We start from the raw sequence: 22,031 nt of genomic DNA, 5'->3' as shown, positions 1-22,031 counted from the left end.
GACATTTATTTCTACCTGATTCAATATGGACAAGCTCGGTGAGACACAGATTGAAAATCCAACCTTGTATCATCAAACCCTTCAGCTCACTGAGGAACAACCTTGTTTTGTTTTGTTCTGTCTGTTTCTAGTTCCAGCTATGATAACCTCCTACCCAAACACCACCCTGGCAACTCAAGGCCAGAAGAAGGAGATGAGCTGCACAGCTCATGGAGAGAAACCCATCATAGTCCGCTGGGAGAAGGAAGACCGGATCATCAACCCCGAAATGTCCCGGTACCTGGTTTCCACCAAGGAAGTTGGGGACGAAGTGATTTCCACCCTGCAGGTAAGAAAACAAACTGGCCCCCAAATCATACAGATATGTCAAGGTGTGCTTGGTTTGGTTTTGATTTAGGTGCAGGGCCAGAATGACAACACCAGAGCCCCAGCACTCGCTCCGTGCATGGTGGGGCAGCCAGAAGAGGGAGAGGAAACTTCTGCAATCCATCCCTAATGAAAAATCCCCTCTTTCCACACTCCAGAGGCAGCAAGAGAGTGAGCCAAGCACAACACTCAATCCTCTCTGTCTCAGGAGCAGCGTGGCTCATGTCTTAGTGTGTCCTTCCCTGAATCAGTTTGACCAAACTGCTGATAAACTCTGGCAAATGCCAAGTTCTGCTGTGTGTCACACTTACCCTCACCAAAATCACTGAACTGCTTTGAGAAAAAATGCTGCCTTTTTAAAGTGCTCTTCTCCCTTCCTTTCACTTGGTGGGGCTTGTGAGACCACTTTATAAAGTCAGGATTCAAAGTAGTTTTATGTGTGCTTTATGAAATCTAGAAGGATCTTTCTTCTTTTTTCTCACTCCAAAATATTCATTATCCATTTTCAATCACATTTGAAAAGTATATTTATCAGGCCCAAGGAACTAATTCTTTATCTGTCTGGTTATTGTCTAAATTTTAGTGTAACTCTTATGAAAGATTTCTTTCTTTACCAGCCAAAACCCGTTTTGGATGACATCCAGTAAAATTATGGGTTTGCTCTCTGTGAGAAATCTTTGTCACTGATTTGTATGAGGAACAAAAAATTCTATGTGTGATTTCGTTCCTATTAGTATTTGTGTGATACAAATAATATTTAGTTATAGGATTGACCCCTAGGCCCTCATTCTTGTTGATTTTAATAAGATAACCTCAGGATAGACAACTATATTTCTATTTGGAAGGCTGGAGTCCTGCTTGGAGAGTTTTCTGAAGCAGTTGTGTACAGCAATGGTGTTCTACATCCATGTGTGTTACATACAAAATCTTTCACTTCTGAGAGATAAAACACCCCAAAAAGCAGAAAGTGGCAGATCAAGGCTGTCTCTAAAGCTTTGAGCTCAGTGCTTTTGCATGATGATGTAATCTTTAGTTGTGTACTCAGCTTTTATTATTTCGGCAGGACCCCTGCCTCAGTGAGACAGGACTTGGATTTTCACTGGGGCTGAATTAGGGTTGAGTAATGAACAGCACTGTGTGGTGCAAAGCTGATCTTTGAGACCAAACTTTTCACAGATGGCCAATAATTGTGTGTTCTTTGTTTTCTGGGCACTTGCCCTGAGCCCTTGGGGTCTGATTTGCAGAAGCACCAAGCCCTCCTGGCTGCAGCTGAACTCAGTGGAAGCTGTTATGAACACATGAAAAGCCATTTATTGCTCAGGACTCTGAGGGAGGGGGAGGAAGGCCCTACATGTCTCAAATTGGGCTCTGGAAATTTTTGTTTTTCAGCTCAGCCACACGTGCAAGTGAACACAGCTTGACACGTTGCCACATCTCAGATTATAACTCTCCAATTTCCTTGCAGCAAGTGGGAAATTAATTCATTTATCTTAACCAGTGGTGACTGGGAGTTGTGCTCACATCACCTGGGTTTTGCTGAGGAATAAAGAGCACGTGGAGTTTCCATGGCTCAGCTAATATGTGGCAACTTGTCAAGCAGCCACAAACGTTATCATACATCTGCTTCCTTAATTCCCTACATGAAATGATGGCAATGCTCTTCATGGTGTAAGGGCTGATGAAAATAAATTCACTCCTGTTTCTGCAATGGGTGAATTCAGAGGAAAATGCTGTGAGAAAATGAATGTCTGTTTTCAGGGCACAGTTTGAACAGGGCACAGTAAATAAATCACGGAGCAGCACACTGAACAATGAGAAGGAAATGGTATTTCAAATATCTGCTAGTTTAATTTTTTTTTCTTTCTTATACCTTGAATGCAGCAGTGGTCCTGTAGAAAAATATCATTATGATCATGTTTGTAAATATTATATATAAATGTCCTTGCTGTTAGCAAATTGAAAAGAAAGGCCACACAAAACTTTATTATGAGGCACCATGCTAAACACTACAGGGTTCACCACCAGTGTTTGAACCTTTATTTCCCCCCACACAGACTTTAGCCACTTGAGTTATTTTCAGAAATAGCCAGAAAAATTTGGAGGCAGCAGGAGGCACCATTTTGTATGGCAAATTTCAGCCAACAGTTAAATGCTTGGCAAAGTGGTGAGGATCTGGAAACAAGGCTCCTAAGGAGAAGCTGCAGGAATAGGAGGAGCTCCAGCTCCTGACTACACGTGTTGAACTGATAGCCTGTGTCCTCAGACCAGGTGCTGCTGGCTTTGATAATCTCAGCATTTTGGAAGCTTTCCTGTGCAATTGTATGTGTGTAACCTGCCATATCTATTTATTGCTGTCAGGGAGAACAGTCTGAGTGATTTTTCTTGTGCCACACAGACAAGCTGTTGGTTTGTTTTCTCTGTGTGCTGTTCAATCCATCACCTCTTTTCCAACCTCCTATAGATTCTGCCAACTGTGCGTGAAGATTCTGGCTTCTTTTCCTGCCACGCCATCAATTCTTACGGGGAGGATCGTGGAATAATTCAGCTCACTGTGCAAGGTAGGGAGAGGGCAACACGAGGGAAAAACCCCACAGCTATTGTAGGACAGGAAGTGTAGAAATCTGCTGGGGGCAGGGAGGTTCTGATTCTTGATTAAATGTGTTCCTCATTGTCAAAGAAATGTGGAGTTGCATTAAGGTTCTCAGCCTTTCATTTTCCAGCATCACAGCTTATATCAAAATAAAAGATAATCTTGAGTCCTTCTAGATCTATACAAATTAATTAGAATTTTTTTCTTAAATACAGTAGTTGACAATTGCCAAAGATACCTAAAACTAATATCTTCAGTAAGGACTGTAGATGTGGAGGATTGAGGGAGAGCAGGTTGCATTTAATTTTAAAGAACAAATGTGCTTCAAGCCCAGGTCTAAAATAAAGCAAAAGTGATCTCACTTCATCTGTAGAGAAATGTTAAACCTACTGTGGAACTTAAAGCAAAATATTTCAAATCTAATCAATCAAAATAAATTGTGAGCAGTTTGCACAATCCAAATTCTAGGAATTTATCTTGCCTGGGGCTGGGGTTCCCCTCCCACAGGGCAGAAACAGCAAGTCCTGGAGAGGTGACAATATTTGAAATGCAGGGCACAGGCAGGACTCAGCCACTGGCCACTGCTCATTCCCATGTGGTGCTGGTTCCTCCTGTGCCTCTCTGAGCCTGCTCACAACAAATTCCTACAACTTGCAGATTTCTCTCTCCCTGCTCTTGATTCCAAGTAGCAGCAGATTCCAGAGGATGCCTAAGGCAGCCCTGTTGAAAAATTCAGGTGGAGTTTGGGGACAGGTTCCCAGTTCCACCACTGCTCATCTAAGCTTCCAAGACAATTTAAAGGGACATTAGAATGGGTCTAGGTGCTGGTTATTTGCAACATTAACTTTAGAGGCAGAGAGAACTTTCAGAGTGATTTAATCAAATTATTCTGTTATTGAAGTAAGACTTTTAAACGCACTCAAAGAGAAGGAAATTTTACTCTCTCTCTCTCCACCAAATTCAGCATTTTTGCGTTTAGTACTCATATTTCTACAATCACTTTTTGAGTAAAATCACTGATAGTAGTATCAGGGAAATGTGGTGTTTGAGGTAAAAAATCTTTCCTGGGATGAAAGTCCAAGCTGGAGTGATTTTAAGGAAATGCAATCAAGAAGGTTAAAGAGGAGCCAGTATTCAAGATGACACCAGTGACTCTGAATTGAAAAATGCTGATATTTCCAGCGGGTGATTAACAGGATCAGGGTCCCCACGAGTGCCCAAAGAAATGCCAGGAAAGCTGAGGCAGTGCCACGCTGGTTGCTGTGCCCCTGCTCAGAGGAAGGGCTGCGTTCTGAGCAGAGCTGTGTGTGTGTGTTGTGTGTTTGCCCAGAGCCCCCCGACCCCCCTGAGATAGAGATCCGCGAGGTGAGAGCTCGGAGCATCGCGCTCAGGTGGACCATGGGCTTCGACGGCAACAGCCCCATCACTGGCTACGACATCGAGTGCAAGAACAAGTCAGGTAGGGAACAACCTCAGTCATCCCCCCGCTGCTCATTCCCCACCGAGTCCGTGCTGCAAAAGCTAATTCATAAATTGACACTGCCTGGTGGAATTTTTTGTAACGGTTTGTTTAATCTTCCGCGGGAAGATTTATCTTCGTTTGTTGTCCTTTTTGTTTGTTTTGTGGTAAAGATGGTAAATTTAGCAATTGCTGCTTTCCCCTTTTACCACTTCATGCTATATTTACTGAGGCAAAAATTTTGTGATGTTTTCATTAGTAGAAAAAAACATTTTCAAGAGTGTTGAATCATGGATCATCATTTTAGCCCTGGTTTTGTAAATGAAATCAATAATGTACAGGAGAGATTGATAATGTACCTGAAAGATGAGGAGTGGAAATTCTCCACTGAGGCTGAAGTCAGGAATTGCAGGTTTGGAGATGTGCATTGGGCAAGGCTGCCTTCAAGGGATATGCACACCTAAAAGTTTCTGGGCTCTCTTTTCTTTTTTGATTGTTTTCCTATCTTTCCAACCACCCACCTGCTCCAGAAAAGCTTTTGAAAATCATTCTCGCCTGATTTACTCCTTTCTCACACTAAAACATATCTTTATTTCTCAAATACAAGAATAAATATTTAAGAATGGTGTAACTCAGCACAACCCCGTTTAGGATGACTTGAGGTGCTTCCATTCTATTGACACACTGACAAGAATGGATTTCAGAGCTCTAAAAAAATCCTTGCTAGATTTAGTTTGATGTTTTCAAGTGATAATGCAGAATGCAGGCAAAGATTAAGTGAACTTGCATTGAAAAATGATTTCTCTCTAATATGGAATGATAAATCAAGAGCAAGACAGGTTGGATGGAAATATCAGGACTCAATATATTGATAAAGGTTAAAAAAAAAAAGAAAGGAAAAGAAGGGGGCAGCAGAATTGGTGTCAAAGAAAATATTTGTCTGTATCTGAAGACAAATCCTGGAGGTCATGTCCTAACAAGAGCAGATTATCTTCTTCTTACTGCAAACAACAGAAATGTCATTTTTTAAAGTCTGAGGCTGAATGTTTGGAGAAACTCAGATCAGGTTTTTGAAAATTCTTGCAAACGAATTTTGTCATTAATTGAATGACTGAGAAGATGAAATACTAAAGATGATTTATGGAGAACTTGCATGGGGTAGTTGGGGCAATTTAGAACAAAGAGGAAGAATTAAGAAAACTTCTCAGGTTCCAGGCATTAAAGGGGCAGAACAAAATTTAGGTTATACATTCAAGAAACACTCTGCCAAGACCATAGTGAAGCTGTAAACTGCACAACTGTATTTTGTGAGAATTTTCCACCTCTGCTGCCTTTCCTGAGGACTCAGGAATGAATTTAGATCAGATGCACCATCGAGGCTTCTCAAGCAGGAAAACTTTTCTGTTTCAGAGAAGGTGCAGGCGATCACAAAGAATGCAAGAGCTGTATTTAGGAGCCCTTCAATATCCCATCATAAAATCATATAAATTAGGTTGGAAAAGACCTTTAAGATCATCAAGTCCAAAGATATCTCAGCACTGTTGATGTCTACCCCATCACACACAAAAGGTACACTAATTACCCCAATGGAATTAGTTACTCAATGGAAGGACCATGGAGTTGCCTGTCCTGTAGGGTCCATTTGCAATCCCATAGCACTATGAATACCAGGAACTTGGTGTTTCAGGATGTTTTGGTACTTTGAGATATCACCGGTCTGTATAGACATGTACCTGTGGCACTCAGACCTGGCCCTTCATGGAAACCAGTCCTGTGCACCCTCTAGAGATTTTCATCGGAGCTGTGCAAAGAGCTCTGGAGAGATGAAAAGGGATATGGGTCTTCATTTGTGCCTATTTCACCATCCTTTAAAATTTTTTAGGTCATTAGGGCAGTCTTAGGGACAAACTTTGAACAGTTCTGTTTAATTGCGCTTTATTGTGCTCTGGTGTGAGGGGGCCACACCCGGGTCCCCGATGCTTTCGCAGAGTTGGGGGTTCCCGAAATCTTGGCCGGGATCCGCGGGGGTTCCGGCCGGGCGCGGGGCTGGTGCGGTACCAGCGAGGGCCACCGGGTGGCAGCGCCAGAACACCGGAAAGCAGCACGTGTGCGAGAAGGGAACGAGAAACTCGAGTCCTTCCAGCGCTCTCCTCACGCCCCAGCTGGGACAAAGCCAGCGGGAGCCGAGCTCACCGGGGCGGCAGCGATGGCGGCGCCGCTCCCTCAGCGCCCGGCCCCGGCGCCGGCAGGCGGGGAGCCCTGGGCAGCGCCCTGCGGGCAGCAGGGAGCGAGCCCCGGCCCGGGCTCTGTGCCCGTGGCGCCGCAGAGGCCAGGGCAGAGCTGCAGGAGTCGCGGCCTCAGGCAGTGCCCCGAGGCAGCTGCAGCAGCCGGGCCCGGCCTTGTGGCATCGCAGGAGGCTCTCGTGGTGCCGCTTCTCCAGCCCGGCCGGGTGCCTGTGCATGGCCCCGGCCTTGCGCGCTGCCCCTGCCCCGCTCGGCTTCCCGTGCCCGGCAAAGATGCCAGGCCGCGCTCGGTGCCCCCGGCTGTCGCTGCTGAAGGCAGTGGGAAGAAGGTGTCATAGCCCAAGAGATATTCCAATGGGAAATAGATGGGAGTGAGCAGCAGGAGTTGGGATGGGAAGAAGATGAGAGATCCCATGAGCTGTGCTTACAGAGAGATGTGAGTGTCCCAGAGGATTCTGATATGCAAGAGCCAGATCAGAGGAAAGGTGGGAGGTACCAAGACCTCTCACTGTGTGATGTGCGCTCCCCCATCTCTCCATGGGACAGTGTCCCAGAGCTTTCCCAGAGGAAAGATGAGAGGAATAAAGAACTCTCACCATGGGAACAAGATGTGTGCTCCCACACATCCCAATGGGAAGACAGCAGAGAATCAGAATTGTACTAAGTGAGAGAGAGCAGTGACAAGGAGCTGTCACAAGGACTGGATGCCAGAGCCCAAGAGCTGTGCAAGTGGCCAGCTATTAGTGACTGACAGCTGTCCCAACAGGAGGAGCATGTGAGCAGTCAGGAGCTGTGCCTTTACCTCTTCAGGCCCCCAGCAGGCAGCAGCAGGAGGGGGCAGCATCAGCAGCAGTGGGGGCAGTGCAAGAGAGCCAGGAGGGCCCCTTGGCTGGGGAGGACAAAGAGTGGGAAGAGGACATCGAGCCAGAGCTTTCCCAGTGGGAGAATAAGGAAGAGGCAGAGGTGTTCCGTGGAGAAATGAACGACTCCCAAAAAGTGTCCCATGGGGAAGAGTGCCCTGAGCAGGAGCTGTGCCAAGAAGAGCCCTCTGACTGGAAAGAGCACACAGAGGAAGATGTGTCCCAGGAACAAGAGTGCCCTGAGCAGGAGCTGTCCCAGGAAGAGCTCTCTGCCTGGGAAGAGCACACAGAGGAAGATGTGTTCCAGGAGGAAGAGTGCCCTGAGCAGGAGCTGTGCCAGGAAGAGCCCTCTGACTGGAAAGAGCACACAGAGGAAGATGTGTCCCAGGGAGAAGACACAAGTCACCATGAGCACTCTGACTGGGACAAAGACTTCACTGAGCAGGAGCTGTCCCAGGGGGAAGTCAGCGGCTCCCAAAACCTCTCAGACTGGGAAGAGTACACTTGGCAAGGGCTGATTGGAGGAGATGTCAGCAGCTGGTCAGAACATTCTGATGGAGAAGAATCCATTGGCCAAGAGCCTGCCCAAAGGGAAGCCTGCATTGGCCAAGACATGTCGAGAGGCAATGGCAGCAGATCCTCAGGACACTGCAGTTCAGATGACAGCTGTGAGGAACTAATACAGGAGAACCATGAAGACCAGAGTGACCCTGGCATCTGGACTAAGCCCTCCTTCTTCCCAGAGCAGGAAGAGTGGGATGAGGTGAGCATCCTAGAGCTGCTCCCAGAAGAAAACAGAGAACAACATCGGAGAGTTTTTGTGGCAGTGCCCCTCCCTTGTGAGGCGTGGGTTGAGGAGGAGGCTCCGCAGTCGCACAGTCCAGGGCTGCTCCGTGCCATGCTCACGCCCCTGAAACACCAACCCCCTGTGGGCCGTGTGGCTTCTCTTCCCTCCCAGAAGCCAGAGGCAGGGAGGGAGAGCTGGTTGACATATTGTATATTTGTATTACAATCTATGATATAAAAACACGAATATGCAACATGTATTTATGATACAATTTCCTAGAAAATAACAAAAAAAAAAACAAACCCCAAAACAGTTACAATTATTGAAGAATTCATGTATTTTCTAATAAAGTTTGTTAGGCACAAGAAGCCCCCAGTGAGCAGGGAGTGCTCAGCCCCAGCGCAGCGGGAGAGCTGCCGGCCGGGCGGGCAGGGCAGGGCTGGCGCTGCTCTCTGCAGGCCAACTGAAGGCGCCCATTGAGGCCGGCTGAGAGAGAGCTGTGCTGGGAGAGAGCCCTTGGCAGCGGGGCTGTGCAGCCGCCAGAGCGGAGCCAGCACAGCCCCGCGGGGACGCTGCCCGTGGCCCGGCAGCCCGGCTGCCTCAGAAGGGCAGCGCCGGCTGGGCGTGGGCCAGGAGTAAGGGCTGCTGCTGGCCGGGCTTGCTTTGGCTTTGAAGGTACTGCAAAGGCTCTTCTCCCCATTTTCACTTCTAGTTTGTGAAATGAAAAGGGCAGATCTTCTCTGCTTTTTAATGTCAGTATTAAAAGTGATCAGCTCAAGGCTGGCAGGCTCGGTGCCGTCGTTCCCAGGAATGGCTCGGAGAATGGAGGAATGTGCAGCTTTGTTTCTTAGGGGGCAGAGCTGGGGGTCCCATCCTCATGAGAGCAGTGGGGGTATACCCTGTGTTACCACCTTCGGGGTCCTGGCTCCAGCTGAGGTCTATGCTCAGGGCGAGGGGCAACAAAGAGTCTCAGTGTTTCTGCAGACTCTGTACTTTGTTCCTCACGTCCAGACATCACTTTGATCTCAATTCGAAGTTGGCTCGTTGTTTTGGGGGTATTTTGGTAAGTTTGGTGGGGTGGTTTTCCCTTGGCATGCTGGGTCCAAAGTTATTTTGCATGCCCTCTGATGTCCCCTCCTTTCACTGTCTGAGAAGGGTGATCCACTTGGCAGCAGGCAGGGTGGTGCTGACAAAGGAAGAATTCTTAACCTTCAAGGACAGGTAGTTAATGAAAACGACCAGTGATTACAATAACAAACAGTTAGAACTCCACCCTGGCAGCAACTGGTCCAACCTGTTCACTCTGCAACTTTTTATAAAAACTGGGTGACCTTTTTTTACTCATAACAGTTTGCGCACAGAACATGCATCAGAAGGAACTTGCTGCTGAGCCTGTGGCTGAAGCCTTGCCCCCTCTGCTCCCCTGTCCCTGCCCAGGGCCTGCTCAGCAGAAAACAGCTGAGGAGTCACTTCTGGAGTCCGTACAACTCCTACACTACACAGCGCTTGGGGTGCCAGGGACCTTACAGCTCACGTAGCTCCAGCTGATTATCTCCTACTCTGTGTGTGTGTCTCTCTCTCTGACACTGTTTCCTCTTTCTTTCTCTCTCCTTTCTCACATTCTTGGGAAATAAAATCTGAGTAAAATCCATCTGTTGCCTTCCCATAGTTTCATTTGCCTCTTAATCAGGGTTGTATTTGAAACAGCCAAGTGAAAAGTCAAGCTCAGGAACCCCACACAGTATAGGGACAAGCTCCAAACACCAGAAACATGGGAGTGGTAACAATATATAGTCTTGGGGGTGAACATTCTAGAGACAGTACCATATATGGAACACAAGTAACCCACAGGGGAGTAGAACTTGGATTAATTTACAAAACTCTAGAGGCTCTCAGAAGGAGATCTCAGGCTTGCCCTGAGTTAGATGAATGTTTCCTAGGGCTGGATGCTAAGGTTTGGTGTCATAGGGGTGAAGTCTGGCACGGTTTGTGTTTCAGTCAGGCTGTTTCCCCCAGGGTCAGTGCTGAGTAGCTGTGGCAGGAGTTTGGTGTTGGCATTTCCATTTTGCAGGGTATTTCTCCAGGACTGATTTTTTTTTTTTTTCCCTATGATAACTTTCAGAGAATTACAGAATCCCTGATGGTAGAAAAGGTCTCCCAGCACATCAAGTCCAAACTGTGCCCAATGCCCACCTTGTCCCCCAGCCCAGAGCACTGAGTGCTATGTCCAGGCCTTCTTTGGACACCTGCAGGGATGGGGGCTCTACCACTACCTTGGGCAGCTGCTTCCAATGCTTAACTACCTTTTCCATGAAGAAATTCCTGCTGATATCCAAGCTGACCATCCCCTGGCCCAGGCTGAGGCTGTGTCCCCTCATGCTGTCATTTGTTGTCGAGGAAAACAGCCCAGTCCCCACCTGGCTGCACCTCCTGTCAGGGAGCTGTGGAGAGCAATGAGGTCTCCCATGGGCTATTCCTGTTTATTAACTCCCTTCCCTCCCTTTTTATTTTTAACACAACCAACATTCTCACTGAGTGAAGATCCCTTTGGGGCAGCAACTCCCATTTTTGTGCAGTTGTTCCAATGCCCCAAAGGTAAGAAATCGCACTTAAAAAACTGGGGAATCTTTTCTGCTTTCAGCACCTTCTCAAAGAGGAGCTATTTCTGTGGATTTGCTGATGACCCCAGAGCTAAGATTCCATTGTTTTCAGCCACACTCTTGCGCCAGTTGGGAATGCTGCTGGCAATGATGGGAATGCCAAGGAAGGGGAGGGATCACTGGATTTGCCTGGAGCAGAATGTGTTTTCTGGATTAACACAGCAGTGGCATGAAACAGCTTGTATTACCCGCATGAACACCACCATTTATTTGTCTGTTTCTATTGATATTTCTTATCAAACAGACTCTTGGGATTCTGTCCAGAGAACCAGAGATGTTTCCCCTCAGCTAAACCAGGCCACCATCATCGACCTGCACCCGTCCTCCACCTACAACATCCGCATGTACGCCAAGAACCGCATCGGCAAGAGCGAGGCCAGCAACGAGCTCACCATCACCACTGATGAAGCAGGTATGACCTGGCTTTGCAACCTCTAAATCCTGTGGCAATTATCTCTCTTTGATGTCAGGAATCATTGCATGAAATTCTGTTTGTGTGGCTGCAGCTGTATCAAAATACTGAGTACTGAGTTATTCCCATGGAACATCGTGAGTTTTGCAACTTCATTGTGCAGGGCTGTAATTAAAGCTGTTCAGTGGCATCTAGTGGCCAAAGAAGACATTGTGCTCCAAATTTTCAGCTTGTGACGTTGGAATTAACATACCTGTATCTACAGTGAGGCCACTCAACCAGCAACATCCTGGTTTTAGTGGTGATGCCTCCCCTGTGGGTATTGTGGCTTTCATTACATGTTTAGATATTAATGTAACTAATTTAAATTTCTCCCTTTTGAGAATGTTGATCCACATGAATCAACTCTTCATTTGAACATTCCCTCACTCAACCCTCCCACCATTTATTTTTCTGGCCTCTATTTAAATCTGTTGGCTGAATTTAATGTCATCCCCCTGATCTTTGTTCTGTTGTATTACAGAATCACAGAATCATTTAAGTTGGAAAAGACCTCTAAGGTCATCAAGTCTGATCTGTATTTTTATCTTTAACCTTTCATCATCTCTTTCATCAGCACCAGGAGTACTGTGTGGGCATTTTCCCTTTGGTGACTGGAGACACTCTCGTGCACATGGAATTTCCACCTTCCTTTACCTTTTGCTAAGTCAGCACTGCTTGCTTCTGTGGAGATTTAGAAAGGACAACATGGTGACAGTCTTCCAGCAGTGGAAATTCCCTTTCTCTTTCAAGATTTATGTTGGTCTTGCATTTGAATACCCAGAGACTGATTTTTAGTTCAGCTCCTATGAACACAACTGTTTAATTCCCACTGAATTTCTCTGGGAATTTCCTACAATGAAAACACAATCCTTGTCAGGACAGCATGATTTTCCTTCTGAGGGACCTTGTGAGTAGTAACAGCACACAAGGGCTCACAGTGGAAAGCAGAATGCGCTAGAGACAACAAAAGTTGCATTTCTTTTATCATTCCAGCAGAAGAAAAGTGTGCAGTGAACAGATTTAACAGTGAAGCGTTTGTTTGAAAAATACTTATTTTTTGATCAGAAATTTACTCTTCCTTTGTGCAAAAAAAATGTGAAATCACTAGAGAAAAGAGACTATCCATTCTTCCAGTCAGAGTCATCTATAACCTCAAAATGCCCATCCTTCCTTGTGCAGAATAGAGGCTAGGTCTTAGATCTGCTCTCTTACGCTCCCTTATTCACCCATGCTTGGAATGGTTTTTACTTGCCAAGTTTTTCCTGACTGGTAATTAAGTTGTCAGGGTCAGCAGCTGCCCTTGGAATAAAAAAACAGCTTCCCCATGAGCAGGGTGGAACCTTAACATCACTTTTTATTCAGTTCTTTGTAACCAGGCTTCAGAATAAATGATCCTTTTGTGGCTGTCTTTTTGAGGAGCTGTTCGTTGGTAGAAAAAGACCAGCAGTGTGGAACTGTATTCAAAAGTCACTGATCTACCTAGGGAAGGACTGGGAGGGAGGAGGTCAGGCTTAGGCAGAGTTTGTGATGTTTTTTCTCCTGGGTTTTTATTTCAGGGGATGTGTAACGTGTAGGAACATCATTTTTGTTTGATCACTGTTTACTTCTGTTCCCTGCTTTTACAGCAGGCAATGGGGAACAGCATGGGTGCAGGGGATGAGAGAGAAGCTAATGAGCAGGGAGCAAAATAAAGGTCCAAGAAATACAAGATGAAAACCAAGCAACTTGGAAAGGGGGGCAGATTCTGTATCACATATTGCAAAGAAATATCTCTATTAAAAAGAAACCTGTAAAAGGTCTCTATGGCAAAAGAATAGGTAAGGATGGAACAATTTCAAAGCTTTCAGACCACATCTTTCTTTCCATACAACCCCAATTACCTCATGTGTTGGAAAATAGATGCCAGTACACACTTGCTCCAATGCCTATCAGAAAAAAAGAAGCATTATGGCCATTGCCTAATATTGAAATCAATAGAGGAAATGGGGATATCTGGGTTTTCTTTATGTCCTTGCCACAAATTCTGTAAACAAATGACTTCTTATTTAGCATCTCCCTGTGGTGTGCTGGGAGCACTTAACTATTCAGGTCTGTGAAAAAAAAAAAATTGGGGTCTTTTGAGGAAAAGTCAGGATTTTGGGGGGCAGATTTTTAAACCCCATTTTTAGGATCAAATGCTTGGCTCAAATTCCACTACATTATAAGGAACCCCAGAGGAGTGGCATTCATTTTTATCAACAGGAGGACAGAATCAAGGTCAGACTTCAAAAAATTTATATAGATCTCATTTTACCAGTGGACTTTTTCCTCTTCTCCTTCCTTTGTATTAATGCAAGAAGAATGGAAATAAAGTTCTTTCAAGCTTTGGAAATTTCCCATATGAAGGACAGTCAGGAATGGCAGAGAATAGGACATATTTAATAACCTAAACATATTACAGGCTGCATTCTGTGTCTCTGCTTCCATCAGTTAAAGCAAAATGTTCTGGTTCCTTTCACCACAGTTGTCACTTATTGCTGCTCCACCTCTAACAGCCCCATCTCACCCTTTTCATTGCTTTCCTTCCTTTGTCCTGCTATTAAACTGAATTTAATACCTTTTACTGAGGCTGTATTCTGCATCAAGGGAACCCTCTGCAGCAGCTCGAGGTGGCTCCATCCCTCTCCTCAGATCTTTCCTTTGCAGTGATTTACCTCACTGAGCAAGCAATTTACTGCACATCTCTCTGTTCAGTCCCAGCTGATCCTGATCTGCTTTGTAGCTGCCCAGCTGACAGGGAGGTTCCTTCTTTTTTCATTCACATTTAAAGCCTCCTGCACACCTTTAGAACCGTGTTGACGGTCCATGAAAGTTTCCCTGGCTCAGGCAAGAGTTGAAAGAAGGTTTTCCCACCTAGAAGTTATTTTTTGTCAGATTTCCGGGCTTGAACTCTTACTGGGGAGGGGGAAGAGTTTAAAATGTGAAGGATTTTGTATAAAATATCTGATATTGGTCTGAATGTGCTCAGTTTCCAATGAACAAAGGGGATCCCACTGCAAAATTTGCAACAAGTTGAAAGCAGGATTAGGAACTCCTGGCTCACTTGCTTTAAACGGGTTGTGCTGCTTTTCTGTCTGGATTAGGAGCTTCTGGCTCACCTGCTTTAAATGAACTCAGCTGCTTTTGCATCACCCATAGGGTTGTGACTGCTGAGAATTCCCCTTGCCTATCTCCAGATATGCAGAAACATCGCTGTGAGAGTATCTCTAGCCAAGGAAACCACTATTATTCATTTTATTCTGTTCATTTAATTTACCAGCTTGGTATGTTTGGGCACATGGTGCATTTTGCTGTTGGCCAGAGATGACACCTGAACGCAGAAGATTCCTGGTCCTGCTTTTGTTTGGCAAAGTTTTCCAACCTCTGTGATGCTGGGGTGTAAAGGTGGTGACATTTAATGTGAAATGCTGAATTCCTTGTGCTGTGAGGGCCACCTTTGATGCATTTTCCTTCTCTTTCCAGCCCCTGATGGTCCACCTCAGGATGTGCAGCTTGAGCCTATATCTTCCCAGAGCATCAGAGTCACCTGGAAGGTAAATACTCACACATCCGTGGATCAGATAGGCTCTGTCAGTATTTGGATGCTTTCAGGGGAATTTTATAACAACTGTGCCTTGGTTGTTTTATTCAGGAGAGACATTACAGATGCCTTTGCCAACATATCTTAAAATATTTACCACGATTTGAAGGGAGCATCATGCAAAGAAAGCCTTCTATCGGAGAGTAAAAGTAGCAACTGCTTGCATTTCCTTCTTTTTTCTGATTTCAGAGATAAGGGCACATGTTTAGGAAATGAACACTCACAAAATTTCACTGTAGTTCTGGGTAAAACTTCCCCAGAAACCATTGGAACCAGTGGGAACTTCTTCCCATTGCAATAGACTTTGGGACACATTTTTGCTGCACAGAGTCTTAGTATAGTCTGTGAGAACTGATGAAGAGTAATAAATATAAAAATATCATCAGCTGGTATAATTAAAAAATGTGGCATGTTGTGTGACCCAGTTTTTCTAGGTTTTTCCCAGTATTTTGACAATAACAGAAAGTTTTAAATGCTTTGGTATGATATCAGAGATACTTAAACCATGTTTTAAATGGTTTTATTATATATACTGCTTGTATATTATGTTAATAATTCCATATATTCACACTTCTTAAATATGTAATGTTAAGAGCTGAAATGGCACAATAATAATGATTAATTTCTATATTGATGTTAATTACTCCTGCAAATGTGGGTGATGTGGCTTTTGTCCTAATAAAAGGATTACTCAGAAAGTCAGGAGCAGTGAGGTTCTGCTTATTAACCAAATAACTCTGAGTGATTGGTTATTTATTGCACAAGAATGAATATATTGTAGGTTTAAACCTGTTAGTTAAAAGGCAGGTTCAGAACCTCTTCTGAATCTGCAATGCTGATGCTTGGATCTTGTCCACATCTTAAATTTTTATCAGTATAAACCAATACATTTATATCAGTATAAACCAAATGGTTTCCAAAACCAAAAGTTCACAGGAATGAACTTAAAGACATGAGTTTAAATCCAACACAAAGTCAGTAGAGCAAACAAAGTAGTTTTTGAAGCCGTGCGGGGGTGCACAGTGATTCTCAACAACTAAAATAAATTCTTAATAGTTTTTTTTTCCTTTTTAAAACCACTTAACTGTGACTGTCTGATCAAATCAACTATAATCTTCAAGCTTCTATGCCTGAATTGAAAGGCTTTGTTTGCTTTTTTAAGAAGTTCACTTTGGGGAATGTTTTCAAAAGTAGCAAGAGAAGATGGGCACCACTGGCCCATTGCTGGAATTCATAGCTGCTCTTTGTGAAGTTCTGCCATTAAATTTGATATATTTGAACAGGACAAACAGAATTCCCACCCCTACATTTCAATAACTCCCTAAAATATAGTTTAATCTGTACTTCAAGGACACTTCAAGTACAACTGAATGTGTCCTGGGCTCTGGATGTTGTCTGATGTTGGAGGATATCAAATGAGGTGCTGGGGTTGTGTTCTCAAGATTGTGTTTGGAATTTGGTTTGAGAATACTTGTCAAGCAAAGTTCAGTATGTAATATAACAAATATTCACAAATATTCAAGAAATGAATTATATATTTAGTTCATACTTCATTAGCCTGGTCTCATGAGTTGAAGGGAGAGATGGATTTTCACAATTTGAGATGAGTTTAAGGTGAAGTCACTGTGCAGGGTTAGAGCTTGTGTAGTCCTACCTTTACTTAAAGAGTTATTTCCTGACTGACGGCTTCTAAGCTGATTTAAAAATCTTCTTTTCCCTACTGAGAAGTCCCAAACCAGGAGCGAGCCACTTTACTTCCCTTGACTTACTGCAGTTTTCTCCAGGTCAGAGCAGTTTTGGTTCATTACTCAAAAAAGAACTTTAAGATGGTCCCACAGACATAATCCAGTTTGGTTCCATGCTGAATCCTAACTTTTGGGTAGGTGCCTACAGTGCTGTGCAGAAGGCACTGATTGAATGTCTCATAAAATGTAATTAAGAATAGAGAAGAAATCAATTCTATGTTGTCATGGAAGCCAAAAGAGAAGAAAAGAGCCTGACCTTGGTAGTTTTTATTTTGGAGGCATGTGGAGCTTTAGCCATAAAAGGCTGTGATGACATTGAACAAACAGGCTTGTGGTGCAAACCATGGTTATATTTAAAGCTGGCAAACTTTATTAAAACACAGTGTCAATAACAGCAAAAGGAGCAGGGAATACCACATTGATTATCCTTCATCTTGTATGAAATCCCATTTCTGCAGCTTGCTGCAGCTGTAAATCTTCATTTAAAGTTTTGTCTTTGTCCACTCTTAGAAAATCCCAGTTAAGCAAAGTTGTGTTGGACTGTGATTTCTTTAATCCAATATCTGTGTGTCCACATAAGACTTCGGGTTTCAGACTGAGCTGGTAAATAAAACTCAGCACTTTTTGGTAGTTTAAACTGGTGCAGAGATGATGGGAATTAAACAGGAATACTCATTTAGAAAAGAGCATGAAAATATTCATTTTTTCATGCAGTACTTTACATTAGGTAAATTTAAACATGGAGAGTATTCCTTTTCCTCTTTATTCCTATTTACACACACACAAAACTACAGAATGTCATACTTTACAAAAGTCATTGATACCCTGTTTTAAAGTATTGAATTCTGTGAGAAAAGCAGAAAGTGTATGGACTGAAACTTACTTTTTCATAATGTTCTATGGCTACTGACATAGAACAAGGTTCACAATATTTTTCCCCAAGAACACTAAGTTGTTTCCCTCAATTTTCTACCCAAGGCCAGGTTGGACATTGGGGTTAGAGCACCCTAGGACAGTGGGAGGTGTCCCTGCCATGGCAGGGGTGGCACTGGATGGGCTTTGGGGTCCCTTCTAACCCAAACCATTCAGTGATTCTATGAATTTATCTGAACTCAAACAACAAAAATCTGACCTTAGTTCCCTACCCCAGCTTAAAGGTTCCTCCTTCTGCAAACACTCAAATGTCACAAAGCCATGGAATTATCCAGAATATGTAACACACTTAGAAAGGGCTCTGATAATAAAATGACAGGTATGTTTCTAAAGCATTTGGGGAGTTTTTGACCAAAAAACCCAGAGAAATATTCAAACAGGACACACTTTATACTCTTAGATTACCAAAACACAATCCTTATCCCTGACGTGTGACTTACAGGGTTCTGAAGATCTGAATCTGCTGATTTGATCAACATCTGATTAAAGTGATACAGTGGGAATTGAAATTATATAATCACTTCAAGTTCTGAGTCTGTTTCTCAGGCAAGAGGTAGAAAAAAAACGTATGAAGAGATTATTCAGTCAGTCAGTTGCATACAGTGACACACATTTTAAATTTGAGAGGGGGTTGCAGAGCAAGGGTTTTGATGGTAGTGGATGAAAGGCAAACCTCACCCTGGTTTTATCATCTCCAGTGCACTATAAACTCCCCAAAACAGGCAGGTCCTGTGGCAGAAATGAGTGTTTTTCTTGAGAATCTGTTCCTCAGGAGATTTAATGGGATGTAGAAACAACAGAAGTTGCTGCTTCTGCCACTCCCACCTGTTGCTGATAAACTGCATCACAAAGACCTTTTCTGTGGGCCAGTGGGACTGATGAGCTTGAGGGCATCTGTTGGGAGCTTGAATGAGGTGTGGAGGATTGCAAAGAGATTTTTGCTCCTGGATTAAAAACTGCCTTAAAATGCATATAAAAATATATATAATAAAATATATATACTTTAAACTTAAAATATATATACTGATTATGCCTTGCATAGATAGAAGATCAGGCAGGAACATCATCGTGTATGGAAATTAGTCCATTACTATTTAAATATAATTTTTTGTGGGTATTGCTGTCAATGACAGGCTTTTTCCCTGAGCTGAAAACTTCTGCTTTGCACTAGATCACATTTTATATTGCAGAGCACACAAATGATTTCCAGTAGTCAGGAGCAGGGAACCTTGCACTGAGAAACGTGGCACATAATTATGGCCAACCATTTTGTGCTGTCCATGTCCCTGAATGCCAGATACATTGCAGCTATTCAGTATGCAAATCCCTGCTTCCCAAATCATTGTTGCCTTCAGCACTTATTATCTAATCATCTTTCCACACTACACATTGAATGAACAGAAGCATATTTCAAAGCACAGAATAAAATTTTCCTAATGCATGGGACTGGATAAACTCCTGTGACTGCCTTGCACAGATCAATAAATTCCTTCCTAAAGGTCCAGTGAATGGTGGGGGCTGCTGGCAAAAACAATTAGTAGTGAATGGTGGCCTGGAATGCAAATATACCCTTATCAAATCAGCTTGGATAGATTCACCTGAAAAGAGAACAAAACATCCTAAAGTCACATTCAAAAGTGTCTCTGTATTGGATTTTTCTGTGCATGAACCATTTTAAGGTCTTTCAGCGCAGGTTTGAAAAAGACACACCTGAAATTTATAGGATTGAAAAAAGTTGCTGTTTCATGTGCAGGAAGCATTTCTGAATTGTTGCCTACAAATTGAGTAAGTAAATCTTGCATTCAGTAAGAAAAAAAATTTAAATTAAACTTTTTTTTTCCCAATAATTTTAGGGAAAACAGCTTGACTTTGGATGTGTGCATTTCATGTATAACTTTCCAGTTTTTGTTCAGGCTCCAAAGAAGCACTTGCAGAATGGAATCATCTGTGGGGACCAGATAGGTTATTAGGAATACAGCACAGGGGGAAATTTCCAGTTAGTTCAACCTCATCTGAATTGATACCGTGGGGGACAGTGAGGTTTATACCCTGAATAACCTGAAAAAATTCACCCAGTATGGCATGGTGGTGCAGGACATAGTTCTGAATTGTTGCCTACAAGTTGACTTGCATTCAGTAGGAAAAAAAAGTTAAACTTTTTTTCAGTGAGTTTAAGGGAAACTTGACTTTGTATATGTGCACTTCATGTATGACTTTCCATTTTCTGTTCAGGCCCCCAAAGAAGCACTTGCAGAATGGAATCATCTGTGGGTACCAGATAGGTGCTTATCAGGAGTACAGTGCAGGGGGAAATTTCCAGTTCAACATCATCAGCACTGACACCACAGGGGACAGTGAGGTTTATACCCTGAATAACCTGAAAAAATTCACCCAGTATGGCATGGTGGTGCAGGACATAGTTCTGAATTGTTGCTTACAAATTGACTTGCATTCAGTAGGAAAAAAAAAAGTTAAACTTTTTTTCAGTGAGTTTAAGGGAAACTTGACTTTGTATATGTGCACTTCATGTATAAATTTCCATTCTCTGTTCAGGCTCCAAAGAAGCACTTGCAGAATGGAATCATCTGTGGGTACCAGATAGGATATTGAAAGTACAGCACAGGGGGAAATTTCCAGTTAGTTCAACCTCATCTGAATTGATACCATGGGGGACAGTGAGGTTTTTACCCTGAATAACCTGAAAAAATTCACCCAGTATGGCATGGTGGTGCAGGACATAGTTCTGAATTGTTGCTTACAAAATGACTTGCATTCAGTAGGAAAAAAATTAAAATTAAACTTTTTTTTTTTTCCAATAATTTTAGGGGAACCAGCTTGACTTTGGGTGTGTGCACTTTATGTGTAACTTTCCATTTTCTGCTCAGGCTCCAAAGAAGCACTTGCAGAATGGAATCATCCGTGGGTACCAGATCGGATATCGGGAGTACAGCGCAGGGGGAAATTTCCAGTTCAACATCATCAGCATTGACACCACGGGGGACAGTGAGGTTTATACCCTGAATAACCTGAAAAAATTCACCCAGTATGGCATGGTGGTACAGGCCTGTAACCGGGCTGGGATCGGACCTTCTTCTCAGGAAATCATCACCACAACTCTTGAGGACGGTGGGTCCTTGGCAAACAACTCTCATGGGACTTATTGTTAATTTTATTCTTCTTTTTCTTAATTTTATTCTTTTATGTTCTCTTTTTTATTCTTATTCTCATTTTCTTATTTATTAATCTTTTTATCTTGTTGCATTTCTTGTTTGATTAGTGCTGATGAAAGTAGGGATGATAAAAGACCAGTCTAGGTAGACAGGTGCTTACTCAATGAGCTTGTCTGATTTTCATTGCAAGGGTGAATTTATTTTACCAGGTAAATAAAAATAACTCTACTAATGTGATAAATCCTTCTGTGAATGATGTTAACTGAGACCAAAAGTTTCACTAAGAAGCCAAATGCTCTGGTGTTGACATATTTGCAACTGTTGTGATCTCGTTGTTACTCCAGAGTGGTCTCATCATAGTTTTGAGAAGTGAAACTGAAAGGTGAAGCAATATTGTATTTTTTGTTGGATTACTGCTGTTTCCAAATGAATCTGCTGTGTGACCAGAGCTCTTGTACTGCACTGTCTTATATCTTAAGAGAGATGTGTGTTTTTTCAAGGATATCCAGTGACAGAAAAATCATTGCTGTTTTAGGCAAAATTCACCCTCTCTAATCCAAGGAACAATATATTTTTTTTTTCCTAACTGCATAAAAAGTACTTCTCAAACAATGAGAGGGAGTCCTCTAGTGGAAAAAGAGAATGATCCCATATCCAAAACAAAGAGTTCAGTATTTTAGAGGAGTATAGCAGCAAATAATAATCCTAAAGGCCATGCAAGTCAGATTTTCACCTACTATAAATCAACATCAGTGTCCTGAAACCTGTGCCAGCTTGGAATCTGACTTCTACATGGACAAAATGGAATCTCACACATCTAAAATCCTCAAGAGCCACACATTTTGAGGCAGGCTATTCATGAAAGACTGATAGCGTTTTTTACTCTAAATGTTTCTAGGCTCAGCTTGCTGCAAGACCTCAAAAGGCAGCATGCTCACACAGATATATATTTTATACTATAATAAAAGGGATTTTTTTTTTTCCTTCAGAATCCAGCATGCTTGCTCTTCTTGGAAATTTTTTTGGTTGTCACTCAATTTTGGGTCCCTCTTAGAATTAAAGATGCCACAAGCTTTAAAAGCAATGCCAGTTACTAGTACTGCTGTATTGATTTGACACTAAATGGCCAACAGAAAATGCCTAGA

The 22,031-nt window shown here is 43.1% G+C and overlaps 1 protein-coding gene across 3 annotated transcripts in view; it reads left to right on the top strand.

The window, feature by feature from the left end:
- DSCAM (DS cell adhesion molecule) overlaps positions 1-22,031 on the top strand; it is a 468,801-nt gene that overhangs the window by 353,641 nt on the left and 93,129 nt on the right. For 2 of the 3 annotated variants that reach the window (XM_063180924.1, XM_063180932.1), the window contains exons 12-17: positions 132-328; positions 2,828-2,924; positions 4,287-4,415; positions 11,210-11,377; positions 14,921-14,991; positions 20,602-20,842. In XM_063180924.1, the coding sequence (XP_063036994.1) occupies positions 132-328; positions 2,828-2,924; positions 4,287-4,415; positions 11,210-11,377; positions 14,921-14,991; positions 20,602-20,842 (903 nt within the window). Of the gene's footprint in view, positions 1-131; positions 329-2,827; positions 2,925-4,286; positions 4,416-11,209; positions 11,378-14,920; positions 14,992-20,601; positions 20,843-22,031 lie in introns of those variants that run through there. The other variant, XM_063180940.1, reaches the window with a different exon arrangement.

Source organism: Melospiza melodia, chromosome 2 (assembly GCF_035770615.1).
Source record: "Melospiza melodia melodia isolate bMelMel2 chromosome 2, bMelMel2.pri, whole genome shotgun sequence".
NCBI classification, from domain to species: Eukaryota; Metazoa; Chordata; class Aves; order Passeriformes; family Passerellidae; genus Melospiza; species Melospiza melodia.
Note: the sequence above shows the minus strand (reverse complement) of the source record. Positions and strands in the feature narration are given on the sequence as shown.